This window comes from Lactuca virosa, chromosome 8 (genome assembly GCF_052849685.1).
Source record: "Lactuca virosa cultivar CGN04683 chromosome 8, Lactuca_virosa_CGN04683_v6, whole genome shotgun sequence".
Lineage (NCBI taxonomy): Eukaryota > Viridiplantae > Streptophyta > Magnoliopsida > Asterales > Asteraceae > Lactuca > Lactuca virosa.
In genome coordinates, this window is record NC_136433.1 from 86,890,631 (window position 1) to 86,904,245 (window position 13,615).

Sequence of the window (13,615 nt, forward strand, 5' to 3'; positions counted from 1 at the left end):
AAGCGGCTGCAAGGTCCAATCGATGTCGTTCGATTGCAGGCTAAGGAAGCGTCTCCGGGGTCGACGAGACTGAAGCAACGAAGGGAAGAAGCAACGAGCTTTTGTTCCCTCTTGTACTACTGTGAGGTGAGAAGAGGAGGAGGTCAGAAGAAGGTTTGGGAGGAGGTAGGCAGAAGCGATGGTTGATGGGGAAGGAAGGGAAAGGTGTGAGGGAAAAGGGTCTGTTGCTCGTCGATGGTGGAAAGAGGTGAGCGGATGACATCACCACTTCACCGCTCCCTTTCCTCTTTTTAGTCCAAAGTCTCACTGACACACCTCATTCTGTGTCTCTTCATCTCTCTCACAAATCGATTCTTCCTTCGCTGTCACGGCGCCTGAGAAGGTACTCATTCGATATTTCAATTCCCTCTCAGATTATCACTTAAGTTTCATCTGCATTCCGAAGCCATTATCGTTTTATCTTTTCAATCTAGTTTCTCATGACAAAATCTTCCTGTTAATTAAGCATTTTAAGAATTGAAATGAGCTAATATACTCAAGAACTAATGTCGATTAAATCTGTTTGATATAACGAAACAGGTGACAGAAATGGTGTTGAATGTCGATCTCAAATGCTCCGGCTGCTACAAGAAAGTGAAGAAGGTTATCTGTAAAATCCCCCGTGAGTTTTTCTTCATCTTTTACTTTCCGTTTTACATAAAATTTTCTTTTAGTAATTGAATTCCGCTTTTGTCTATCTTTATAAAAGTATCGAATCCTTGGAATCTAAAATTCTAAATCAATTCGATATATGATTATTTTTGTTTTCATTATTTTTTTGACTAATTATTAGAAATAAGGGACCAGGTCTTTGATGTGGACAAGAACAAGGTCAAATTAATCGTGGTGTGTTGTAGCCCTGAAGCTATTCGAGACAAGCTTTGTTACAAAGGTGGAGGTGAGATTCCAATTCTATTGGAATGGAATCACGAATTCTAATTCCGTTGGAATTGAATCACGAATTCCAATTCTGTTGGAATCACAGAAGTTGATGCTTGAAGAACGGACCATAAAAGTGAAAGTGATTCTAAGCAACATTATTCTGTTAGAATGTTTTAGTCGTTGTTAGATTTTGATGTTTTCTTTCCCGTTTTGAAAGTTTTTTTAGTTTTATTCTTTAACAATAAATGTAATTCTTAACAATTGTTACCCGTATTCTCTAAGAAATAATGTATTTTTTGTTTTTATTCTTCAATTGATTGTTCAACAATTTGTTATTCTACAAGAATTTTTTAAATTCATGATCAAGAAATAGGTTCAAGAATATTTTTATTATTTATGGTTCAAGAATATTTTTATTTTTGAATATACTCATAAACATATTCTGTCAGAATGTCCGAATTAAAAGAATTATAATTCGTAAAATCGGATTTTTAAATTTAATAGAATCTATGATCCCTTAAAAAATGCAATTTTCCTTTATTAAATCTATATTATTTGACTAAATTACCCTTGTAATTAATTAAGATTATATTTTTCAATTATATTTAATTCAATAATATATATTAATCACTTTCTTAAAATAAGTAAAATTGATTGGCCATATTTATGCATACAATAACACAATAATTACTTTGAATAGAATAACCTAAGCATATATATATATATATATATATATATATATATATATATATATATATATATATATATATATATATATATATATATATATATATATGGCTATGTTATTTTGTTTCTTACATTTATTGTGTGCTAGAATGCACCAATAGAAATTTAGTAAATTAAATAATTATTTAATTAAATAAATATAGATATTAAATGATTTCCATAATTATATGTATATTAAATGATATCCATAATTATAATTCTCTTTTTATGAAAACTAATTAAATCTGTCATTAATGTCAGCAATAACATTCTTTTAGAATGAATTCGCATCTAGTTTTTATATATGAGTTCGTATTTTGTTTCAGGACTCACTCACTTAAAATACAATAAAGTTGCATGGAATATGAAGAACGAGAGTGTATTCTACTAGATAACACTCTCATTATGCTGTAATACACTCTCATTCTTCTAGATATGAATTCGTTCTGAAAGAATATTATTGTTGACATTAATGACGAATTTAATTAGTTTCCATAAAAATGAGTTATAAGTATGGATAGCATTTAATATACATATAATTAATACTAAATTCATATTGGTGCATTCTAGCACACAATAGATGTGAGAAACATTTGAACCTACCTATATGTGTGTGTGTGTGTGTATATATATATATATATATATATATATATATATATATATATATATATATATATATATATACTAGCCGTTTACCCGCGCCAAGCGACGGGTGCGAATAGTTTTTTTCATAAATTAGTTTCTAGAGGCAGTTAATTTTTTTGCGCAAATAATTTACTACATCTAAACAATTATCAATAAAAGTTATGCTAACAAATACGAAATCGATAAGAATATAAAATGAAGAGTTCATATTGTTTACAAATGTGTACGAACACATGATTGATTTTACATTATTATTCGTGTAACACTTCTTTATACACCACATTTGATGTATAGACTTTACTGTTATTGAGTTGTTCGTCAGACTTTACTAATACTTTTGTATTGGCACGTGATATCCCTCTGGATAATGTCACATAAAGTTGGTCATACGAGAAAACCGATTCTAGAAGATATATACCTAGATTTAGAGTTATTTGTCAATGAGCTTTATTGATTGTCATCGCAAAACATGATCGAATTGAAAATTGTTCTCTTTAGCTTGAATGAGAATGTGTCATCTTCAGACGGACATAGATGAATCATTGGTAAAAATACAATAATTTCGGCATGTTGACCAACAATTATTTCGGCATCAATGACATTGTGCTGAATTTTTTTCCATATTAATGGGATGCCACTACGGACGAACGGGAAGAAAAGTCTTATTTTAGTAAAAGTTGATTTTATATTTATGATTTCTAATATATTTAATTAAGAAGCTTCTACTTTCTACTCTTATTATATTTTTATAATCAAATTGTTTTTTAATATCATATTTTGATATTACTACAACGGTACATTAGACAGGAACCGTACATATATAAACTAACAAATATGTTGCAACTGGATACTTTTAATAAACATTTTTAATTGTTTGGATAAAAGGAAATTTAAAACACTTATCGAGTGATGGATATCTTTTTAATTTTGTAAGCCCTTGTATTTTTATATTAAAAGTATCATAAAAATGAAGGATTTGTAGATGGAAAATTGTTTCATTTAAACTACGTAAACAAAATCTGCAATTGCTTTCTTCCTCGTTGGAAGATATATTTGCTATATAGCAAAATTACATTGATTTGATATTAGTTGCCAAAAGATTAACTGGCAAAACTTTTAAAATACATAGAAATGCAATTTAATGAAATCCGATTTGTAGGCATGCCAAAATATTGTCTCTTCAGATCATGCATAAATACCACTCTAACTTCTATTTAGAATGGAATCTCAAAATATACATAAATCTCACACTTATTCAACCACTTTCATCCCCTTTAGTGGTTAAGAATGTTATAACTTGTTTTTTTTCTCAAAGAGCATAAGCTCCATGTTTTTTAGCCATACGAAAGCAACTGAGATTTAAGGGAGAACTAAGATACATAAAACTAACACTACATCCAAGCATATGTTCGTTAACACTTTCTCTCAGAAAAAAAACATATGTTCCTTAACAATGCATAATTTGTCATCAACATTGCTTGAAAAGTACTTAGCATATAAAGATTGAGTGTTTTGATAATGTGATCCTAATCCACCACTTTAAAACCTACAATAACAATGCACTTTGAGCAAGTTGAGAATATCCATCAAATAAGAACAGCAAGATTACAAACAACTAACTCCACTTAAAGTTGTAAAAAAAACATCACCAATGGTAAAATCATCAACCTGGATCAAAACTGTAACATATCAGCAACAAAAATGAAATCAACCAAACCTACTACATACATAAGGGCAAACTTGTCCAGATCATACATACCTATAGGTAACATCCAACTCCACTTCTCAATTGCAAAATCATCTCCATCGAACACGATAAAATCAGTAACTAATATAGATCATCTTCGAGGGAAAATTGACCAATTCACACTTTATTTGATCTTTACTTAGCAAGAATCTATTTTCACACCATAAAATACACAATCTATCTTTAACCACCAGTGAGATTTTGGATAGAAATTGCAAAGATAGTGTTCTTTTTTGCAATTTTGTTTCCATAATTTGTTCCAAGTCACCATTCTTAAACTATAGTGGTTTTTTTTGTCAATTTCATCTGAAAGATGGTAATTTGCAATGAAATGTCAAGTGTGATGTTCAAAAGTCCAGGGACTTATATCTCAAAGTTCCGACTTGAAGATGACAGAAACAACATAAATCATATAGATAGTTAGTTTGACTTTAAATGATAAATCATGCTATTAGGCTTTTTAGCTTTGACTCTACTTGTACCAACCTAAAGATCTTCAAAGATGATTGTGAAGGGAAGTTTCAGCAAAAAGCCTCCTGAAACAACCTTAGAGATGAAGTGAAATCTTATAAGCATGTAATGCATATATGACAAACACAACCTTTAAGTTATCCTAATTCATGGTCTTCCCTAAATGCCCTCTTAACTGATTCAGGATGTGAATACTATAAAAAAAGTATATTTTATCATATATCAGGTAAACTAAAAAAATGAACATTGTATTCATTTCCTTAAGTCTAAAGCAGATCCAAGAAAAAGTATCACCAAAAACATATATATGGTAAAAGAGAGTTAAATAAGTATGATGTATGACCTGCTGAATATTGAATTTCTAATCAATCTCACTGGCCATCACCCCAAATAAACATTTAGATAGTTGTAATCCTATAACTACCTGCTCACGACATACCTTGGTCTACAGACCAGAAATATATTTTAACTGGAATCATGTTATCAACATATGTATATCCCTACCTCATTCTTTAGGTATTGGAGCAAATTAACAGAGCTTAAATTAATTGGTATTTACCCCTAAATGAACACAAAAATAAACAATAGAAAACTAACCGACATATCTAAATCAAGTCACAGGAGCAAGAGAAGAAAGACATCAAAGAACCAAGCTAAGGTTGTTTGTTTCTGAAACTATGGGCTCCTCAACTTTCATTCACCAAACTACCTCCTGTAATATAAAATAGATATGTTCAATTTGAGAAGTCGGTAAACCAAAACCCGCAAATTAAAAAAATAAATCCAGATATCGATTACGAAGCAGTGCAAAGAAGGAATTGATATCAAATTAACAAATGTGAAGAAGGAGAAGAAACACCGACTTAATCAAACCATTTATAATGTTTTCTATTCATGCCCTAACCTAATTCACCCTAAATTAGGTAGAGAATTAATCAAAATCAAACACACCCATTAACCCAATGGGCTTAATGAATGAACTGGTGAATACAACAAAAGGAGATGTTTTCTTGGCTAAATCAAATCGAAAGCAGAAAATGAGAACGGGAGAAAAAAGAAAGCTTTATGATGTTATAAATGAAGAAATCTGGTAATCACCACCTCTCCGCCTGTCAAATCCCACCACAGATCTGTTGCCTCATCCTCTTATCGATCTCTCTTCTCCTCTATCTCTTTCTTCTCGATATTACTTTCATTTCCCGTTTTCTATTGAGCCCTAACACACACAGACATACCAAAATTAAAAAGTACATAAATTACAGGTCGTTGATAAGAGAAGGGGAAAGTAGACGAAGTTGGAAGAGAAAGGAGTGAAACACATATAAATGAATTGCAGGTCTTTGATCATTATTTTCCTGTAATTCGAAGAGGTGCAGTGGCGAATGGAGCCCTAACCTTAAATCGTTAAAGAAAACTCTATAATCCACCTAAAATCGTGAAGAAAAACAATGAAATTGTGAAGAGAAAGCTTTCCTCGCCGAGCAATTGCGAAAGAACTGAGTGACTGGATGCAATATAAAGAATATTTAATGTTGACCGATTCAAGCGGCTACAGGGGACTATAAGAAACGAAGACGGTGTTTTTTAGTAGGGGTTTTAGAGAGAAAGGCTATAAGATGCTAAATGGAGTTGAATCTTTAATATTTGAGATGGGAACTGAGCCTGCCTGATATAAGGGCGCATTGAGAGATTTTTGCCGGGATTTCATCCGTGGATTAAATGACCAAGTCAAAAATCTGAAGAGATAAGGAAAGGTTTAGTATTTGACTTTTTCAGCATTTGATCGAATAAGATAAACTTTTTTTTTTTTTTCTGAATGCATCAAGTTGTTATATATAATGCTTTATGGGTTGTACCTCTTAAAAACTCTAGCACAACATGGTAAATGCTTTATATATATATATATATACATATATATATATATATATATATATATATATAAGAGAAAGAGATTAAAAATGAGAGAGAAAGAACTTTACTTTTTCAGAATACAATATAACTTAAATAATTTATTATTGGAATGATTAGTTAATAGTTATGATTTTTAAATAGATATGGATTGGTGTGTAGTAGATTGGTGTGTGGAAAAAAACACCCTTATGAAAATTTGTCTAAAGAAATTGAATTAAGGACTGAACAGCAGATTATAGCAAAAGACATGGACCATTCATGTAATTTACAGTTAATATGATTCGATCGTAACAGATGAAAGCGGGGAAGTTGGAGTAAAGCGAACGAAGAACTCGTGAAGGAAACCAGGGAATTGAAGGTCAATTTTTGCATCCACATCTAGTATTGAGGAGAAATCAACTCGGTGCGACATTTGTCAAGGTATGTTGATTATGTTTGTAAAGCCTGTTTTTGTTTAATTTGTGTTAAATTAATGTTGGTAACATGATTACTTGTTGGGATGTAAGCTAAATCAAGACATAAGTTGAGTTGAGATTGTGTTTGGCGACCTAATTTTGTCACTTCTGCGTTAAATTGGGTAATGGTGATTAAAGCGAATTAGATAATGTTAATTAATGAAATTGAGAATATTTTATCAACCAAATGATAGCTGGAACAAGGTTTCGATCAATAAGGGAATATGTTAAGACTTCATTATATATTAATATTCTTGGAGTTTGAATAGAAAATGTGGGGTATTGTTGGAATTTTGCTCTATAAAATCACAATGTGGGACTTATCCCACATTGGTGGAAGAGAAAACTTTTTCCCACCTTATAAGGCTTGTCCCACTCATTTATTTAAATGGACCAAGTAACGGGTTAAGCAAATTGGGTTTGGGTTGTGGTGTTGGACTAGTCAAATTGGGCTAGTAGGAGGCTTGAATTATTAAATATTAATGGTCAAAGATAGGGCCTTGGGCCTTGGGGCTCTTCTTGACTAAATAATATTTTTTATATATAATCCGAAATTAATTAGTCATTAATTAATTATTTATTTATTTATTACAAAACAAATTATGTTAAATAAAGGATTAACTGCAGTTAGTTTTTAGCAGTTAATTTCGTTTGGTGGTTTACAACCACTTTTGCAAGCCTATAAATGGAGGAATTCAGACAGAATTTGAAGGCTAATGAACCACATACATTTTCTCTCAAAAATCGTCCTTGGTATCAAAAAGGATCATGGTGAATTTCGACAGATTCAAGATCTGTTCTTGAATTGATTGTTGTATCCTCAAGACAGACCCATTCCAGGGAAATTTTTGTCTTAGGACACTGCAAAAGCAGGCCTCAATCTGTATAATTTCGTGATTTTATTTCCTGTGTAGTCAACATTCAAGTATGTTTTCTGTAATCTAATTCTTGTATATTACATATATTTGAATTTCGTTTGTTTTATTTCTATTGGTTTTGTTGATTGTATACTTCTGTCATAACAAATATTACATATTGATGATGGATTTTTAGTAAAATGATCAACCAATACTTGTTTCAGTCTATTTTGTTCATTGACTTTGGAAAGGGGATTAGGCGTACTTGTTGAGTATTTTATAAACTGATATGTAATTAATATTGATGTTACATCTTACTTATGCATCCTGATTACTAGACAATATTGATGACTATTGATAGAAAAAGAAAAGAATTTACAGAAATTGGGTAAGAAACAAAATGTTTATTTTGATGACTATAATTCAAGAATGATATAATCTCTTCTCCGATCTCTCTATATGCAGTCACACGGGTAACTGTTTTGTTGTGTAACTAACCCATTAGCTACATACTAACAACTTCGATTGACTATTCACTCCAGCTTTGACTTTTGTTTGACCTCTTTGACTATTTTGTTTTTTTTCTTCTAGTATATCATATATATAGTAGAGTATTGTTGAAAACAACCAACATATTGAATTGTGGAATACTATGCAAAGGATATATGGTATACTAGGCCTGTCGAAAAAACCCGAAACCCGTTCTACCCACCCGACCCGTTCCGAATTCGGGTAGAATGGGTCGGGTAGAACGGGTAACGGGTATGAACATTCGGGTAATAGGTTAACCCGATAATAATATAGGTCGGGTTTTAGGTATGAATATTTATTTTCGGGTATACCCGAATACCCGAATTCGTTTTTTAAATAATACCAAATATACAATGCAGTCACGTACGCACACTTCAAATAAAACAAAACCCTTCGTTTCCTTCTTATGAACAACGGCTCGACAGTCGACACAAACTTGCAAAGGGAATACGACGCTGAAGCTGAAGTCCTGAACCGTCATCACAATTCTCAGTTTCTCACTATCGCACGGAATGGAATTAAAAAAGTACATAACATATGATAATGATTTGTATTGTTATTATATATGTACTTGTTAATTGTATGGAGTATTTTCCTACCCGATTCTTTATTCCAACATGTAAAAAAAATATCATTAAGTGTCATTTAAGAAATTTTCGGGTATACCCGATAATTACCCGACCCGACCTCAAACCCGAATACCCGAAACCCGAAAACCCGAATTACAATATAGGTTGGGTATCGGATATTATTTTATTAAGGAAATACCCGTTCTACCCGAAACCCGAAAATTTTACCCGTTCGACACCCCTATGGTATACTACTTCTAGTTTAAGAAAGACAATTGGCAATTGTTTATATTTATGACAAGAGTGTAGTAAGGGTTATTTCACGTATTGTGTTCTATATGTTTGAAAGTGAACATGCTTATTGTTTTATTTTGACTTCATAGTTGTTGAATGAAAACTTATGGTTGTAAAATGATTAGTTGTTGGGATTTAAGTGAAATCAAGACATAGAACTAACTTAGGAGAATGTTGAGTTGAGATTTTGTTTAGTTGCCTATTTTTACAATTCTGGGAATTTTTCGATTAAATTGCGTAATTGTGATTTAAGTGAACTAAATAATGAGATTGCGAATATTGTATATATATGTTAAAACTATCACATGATGTTAAATCAAGTAAAAACAAAACAACTAAATGAGAGCTGGAACAAGGATTTGATCAAATAGGAAACAGGGGAGGGCTTGGTGATTTTCTGATAGTTTCGGTTGTTTAGTGCATTTTATTGTCAACCAATAAAATGCAATGAAAGGTAGAAATTGCTAAGACTATTTATTATATGCTACATATTGATTGATAGAATTGTGATACTTAATAGTTAATACACATTTGTGTATTAAGTATCATCTTATTGTAAGTTCTTATTTATAATTATATTTATGGTGGTTCAACCCACATAATGCAAAAAAAAAAAAAAAACTTTTATGTATTTTGACACACACTTTCCAAGTCAGCAAAAGTTTTCCTTCAAACCATGTTCCGGGTCAGTTTTTTTCTAACTCACGTGAACCTCATAATGTAAGAAACACATTGTCTTATATAAACAAAGTTTTCTTAATAAACAAACTGAATGTTACATGTAATTTGACAATATTAATACCACTATTTTTTTACAAAAGATAAGATGAAATTTTGAATTTCAAATTACATAAATTATTTTCTTAAGGATTGACACATCAACCTTGTTAAGTCATATAATCGAAAAAGAACTTATTCTGTTATATCTAGTTTTTTTAAAATCGTTAACCATCAACATCAGGTTCATAATATAGAACTATAATTTACAAAAGTTTATACACTATCTTTGATTTCTCAAACATATAAGTGCTTGTTTGTCAAAACTGTGTTTTATTCAATTCATATTTTGTTAAACACTTGTGACCAAGTAATTATGTGTGCTATGGGGAATATAAGTAACCGTAACCACTTATTTTTGACCAAAAGAATACAAGTTTGTGGATACAAGGCAGTAAGTTTATGCAACATTATTGACTTCAAAGTCATATATGTGAGTTATACCATGAAATTACTTCGATCTCTTATGTATCATTTTCCTGTGAACAAATTCACAAGTTCATGTATCATTATCGGCTTAAATATACTATAAGGGAGGAGGGAGTCATTCCCTCCCAACCCACTGAACCCACTGCCACATCACTTTTTCTTTTTTATTTTTCATCATCTTTCTCAACCCACAACACATTGAAACCCTATCTTTTTGAACTCACTCAACCCATTCAATTAAAAAAATACAAAACAATCAAAGGTAAAATCTTAATTAACAATAAAGTTACCGGCGGTACCACTCCCGCTTCAACGGGTTGGTTAATTGGTTTCACCAACCCACTTCATCATATCTCTCTCATTTTCTCTTGTACCATGTGTTTTAAAACTTGTAACTTAGTTGTTTTGTATTTTTTTAATTGAGTGGGTTGAGAAAGATAGGATTTCCGTGTGTTGTGGGTTGGGAAAGATGAAGAAAAAAAAGAGACAAAAATTGATGTGACAGTGGGTTCAGTGGGTTGGGAGGGAACGACTCCCTCCTCCCTAATAATAATATAGTTTTTAAATTCACACGTTCGTGTATTTAATATATAAAAATTCTAATATAGTTTTTAAATAATGCGATTCAAGAGATTGTAAGTATTAGATTACAAAAAAAAAAAAAAAAAAAAAATTGTGGTTATAAATAAAACATTGACTTCCATGTCTATTATGGGGAAAACTAAATATAGACAAAGGCTAAAAGCATGTGGATACAAAATTTCCATTGACTTTCAAGTCTCCCATGACAACAACTTGTTTGATCACATTGGGTCCTTAGTGTACAACACTTGAGTACTGTAGTAGTGAATGATGTACTCCTTAGTTTGCATCTTGTAATTTTTTTGTGTAAGTTAAAATTATTATTTTCATATAATAAAATAAGGCAAATAAACAATGTTCTCTTATATACCACAGTTCAATGAAATAATAAAATAAGACAAATAAACAAACTGAATATTGCATGTGATTTAGGGAGGCCAAGGTCTGATACTAGTAGAGCAGTGTCAAAAAATAATAATAAATGGAATACTTGAACTTTGATTAGTAAGGATTAAATTACAGAAATGGTCCCTGTAGTTGTGATTTTTTTAATCAGTTACAGTTTATTTTTTGGTTATGCCTTCTAACAAACATGAAATGGCTAAACTGCCCCTAACATTTTATTAATTATTTTTTTTCTATTTTAATTATTATATTTAGTTATTAAAAAAATGAGTGGGCTAAATTCTCTATTGAGTTGTGGATACAAATTCCCCATGGACTTCCAAGTCTTCCAAAATTGCAACAAGTTATTCCTCATTGATTTATGGCTTTATAAATGTACTAGTTACTTGATCATAATAACCCATCACTTCATCATCAAAAACCATCTTTCTACTTCAATTTTCTTTTACTCTAAAACTGAGTTAGGGTCGATAATGGGGAACTGGAGGGGTTTGGGGCTCCATCCTATTCTCCTATCTCTTTTTTTGTTTGCAGCCACATATACTTGTTTGGGGGTTGGAAATGTTAGTGTCATTTGCTTTGAGCAAGAGCGCCTTGCACTTCTCAAGTTCAAAAATAGTGTCCAAGATTTTTATGGAATGTTGTCATCATGGGCTGGAAATGACTGTTGCCTGTGGGGAGGAATCCAGTGTGATGCTATCACTGGAAATGTTCAACAGCTTGATCTCAAAGGACATGACTACTACTTATTTGGTAATAAGGTGAGCTCTTCGTTGGCAAAGTTGAGGCATCTCAAATATCTCGACTTGAGTGGGAATGATTTTCAAGGATATCAAATCTCTGAGTTCATTAGATCCTTGAAACAGCTGACCTACCTTAATCTCTCTGATGCTGATTTTGAAGGTATTATTCCTCCTCACATTGGAAATCTTTCTAACTTAAAGGTTCTTGATCTTGGTAGGAATGGACTGAAGGCAGATGATATGGCATGGGCTTTTGGCCTTTCGTCACTTGAGCTTCTCTACTTGAGTGAAATGGATCTTAGCGGAGCACATAACTGGGACATGCTGCTGCACATGATTCCATCGTTAAAAGAGTTCAGTTTGAGTGGATGTAGTCTCTCCAATGTTAATCTTGGTGCTTTTCTTAATTCTAGTATAATACTTCCCAACATCAAACACCTTGATCTTGGCTACAATTCTTTCAAAGGTCCACTCCCCGGCCTTCTTCAAAACATGACATTTCTAGAATTCCTGGATCTTTCAAGTGTTAAGATTTATGGAGTCATGAACAAATTGACAAGTTCCTAAGAGTTTAAGGGCCATAAATGTAACTTAGCAATTAACAATTGAATTAATATTCAATTATTGAACGTCCACTTGTTACGGTGCAAAAGGAAATTATTGGACGTCCACTAAAGCAATATTAAATTGTTTGTGGCAAAAGGAAATTATTGCATCACCATCACAACTCCACTTTCTCTATGTGCAGATGGAATTATTTCAAGCTATGGAGCTACTTTCTTCAATTGGCAGACAAATTGAATGGTGAAATTTACAAATTGTTGGTGGAGCATTATTTAATTGGTGGAGATTGAATTCATGCACTAATATCCAACTATAAATAGGTCCTTCGGCAATTCAGAAATATAATCCCACAAGCTCAAAACAAAGAGCAGATAACAAGCCTTTTGAGCAGATAAATTCCAAAGAAAATATTGTGAGATATTTTGTGCAGAGTCTAAATTTGGCAGCCAAAATTAGAGTGATACAATATTGTGAATGATCATATTACAAGTGCAGTTTAAGCCTTGTATGATTGTAATTTTCTTTAGTGTTAATAAAACCCCCTCTCTCTCGTTCGCCCGTGGATGTAGGTCAGATTAGACCGAACCACGTTAAATATCGTGTTCAATTTCGTTTGCAATTTTTCAGTAGTTTTATTCCGCTAGTGTCACCGAAATCATTTATCGATTTGTTTGAAGTACTTAACTCGTTTTGTTGTATCCCAACAAACTGGTATCAGAGCTATGGCTGAAGATGGGAAAGTTAAGATCGAAAAATTTGATGGTCAAGATTTCGGTTTCTTGAAAATGCAAATCGAAGATTATCTCTACCAGAAGAAGTTACACCAACCTTTGTCCAAAGACAAACCCGAAGCGATGACGCAGGAGGAGTGGGACTTATTAGATCGGCAGGCACTTGGAGTGATAAGGTTATCATTGGCAAAGAATGTAGCTTACAATATTGTCAATGTGAAGACAACCTACAATCTAATAAATGCGCTGTCTAATAT

General features: G+C 32.0%; 1 protein-coding gene and 2 long non-coding RNA genes across 5 annotated transcripts; 2 read left to right on the forward strand and 1 right to left on the reverse strand.

Moving 5' to 3' along the window:
* Window positions 1–363: 363 nt before the first annotated feature.
* Window positions 364–940, forward strand: LOC145128851 (uncharacterized). The gene is made up of 3 exons (XR_013717143.1): window positions 364–382; window positions 580–661; window positions 833–940. It is a non-coding gene; the product is annotated as an uncharacterized LOC145128851 (long non-coding RNA).
* A 2,826-nt stretch (window positions 941–3,766) lies between these two features.
* Window positions 3,767–6,228, reverse strand: LOC145134658 (uncharacterized). 2 transcript variants are annotated; one of them, XR_013719257.1, is made up of 4 exons: window positions 5,906–6,228; window positions 5,612–5,726; window positions 4,052–5,222; window positions 3,767–3,960 (listed from the first exon to the last, which is right to left on the reverse strand). It is a non-coding gene; the product is annotated as an uncharacterized LOC145134658 (long non-coding RNA). The 2 variants fall into 2 exon arrangements; XR_013719256.1 differs by having other exon boundaries at window positions 3,767–5,222; window positions 5,906–6,165.
* A 5,507-nt stretch (window positions 6,229–11,735) lies between these two features.
* On the forward strand, window positions 11,736–13,327 carry LOC145133513 (receptor-like protein EIX2). 2 transcript variants are annotated; one of them, XM_079068449.1, is made up of 2 exons: window positions 11,736–12,529; window positions 12,812–13,327. In XM_079068449.1, exons 1-2 carry the CDS (start codon window positions 11,794–11,796, stop codon window positions 12,862–12,864), a joined length of 789 nt encoding a protein of 262 aa, XP_078924575.1. In that variant the 5' UTR covers window positions 11,736–11,793; the 3' UTR covers window positions 12,865–13,327. The 2 variants fall into 2 exon arrangements, with proteins under 2 accessions (XP_078924575.1, XP_078924576.1); XM_079068450.1 differs by having other exon boundaries at window positions 11,736–12,457.
* Window positions 13,328–13,615: the final 288 nt, after the last annotated feature.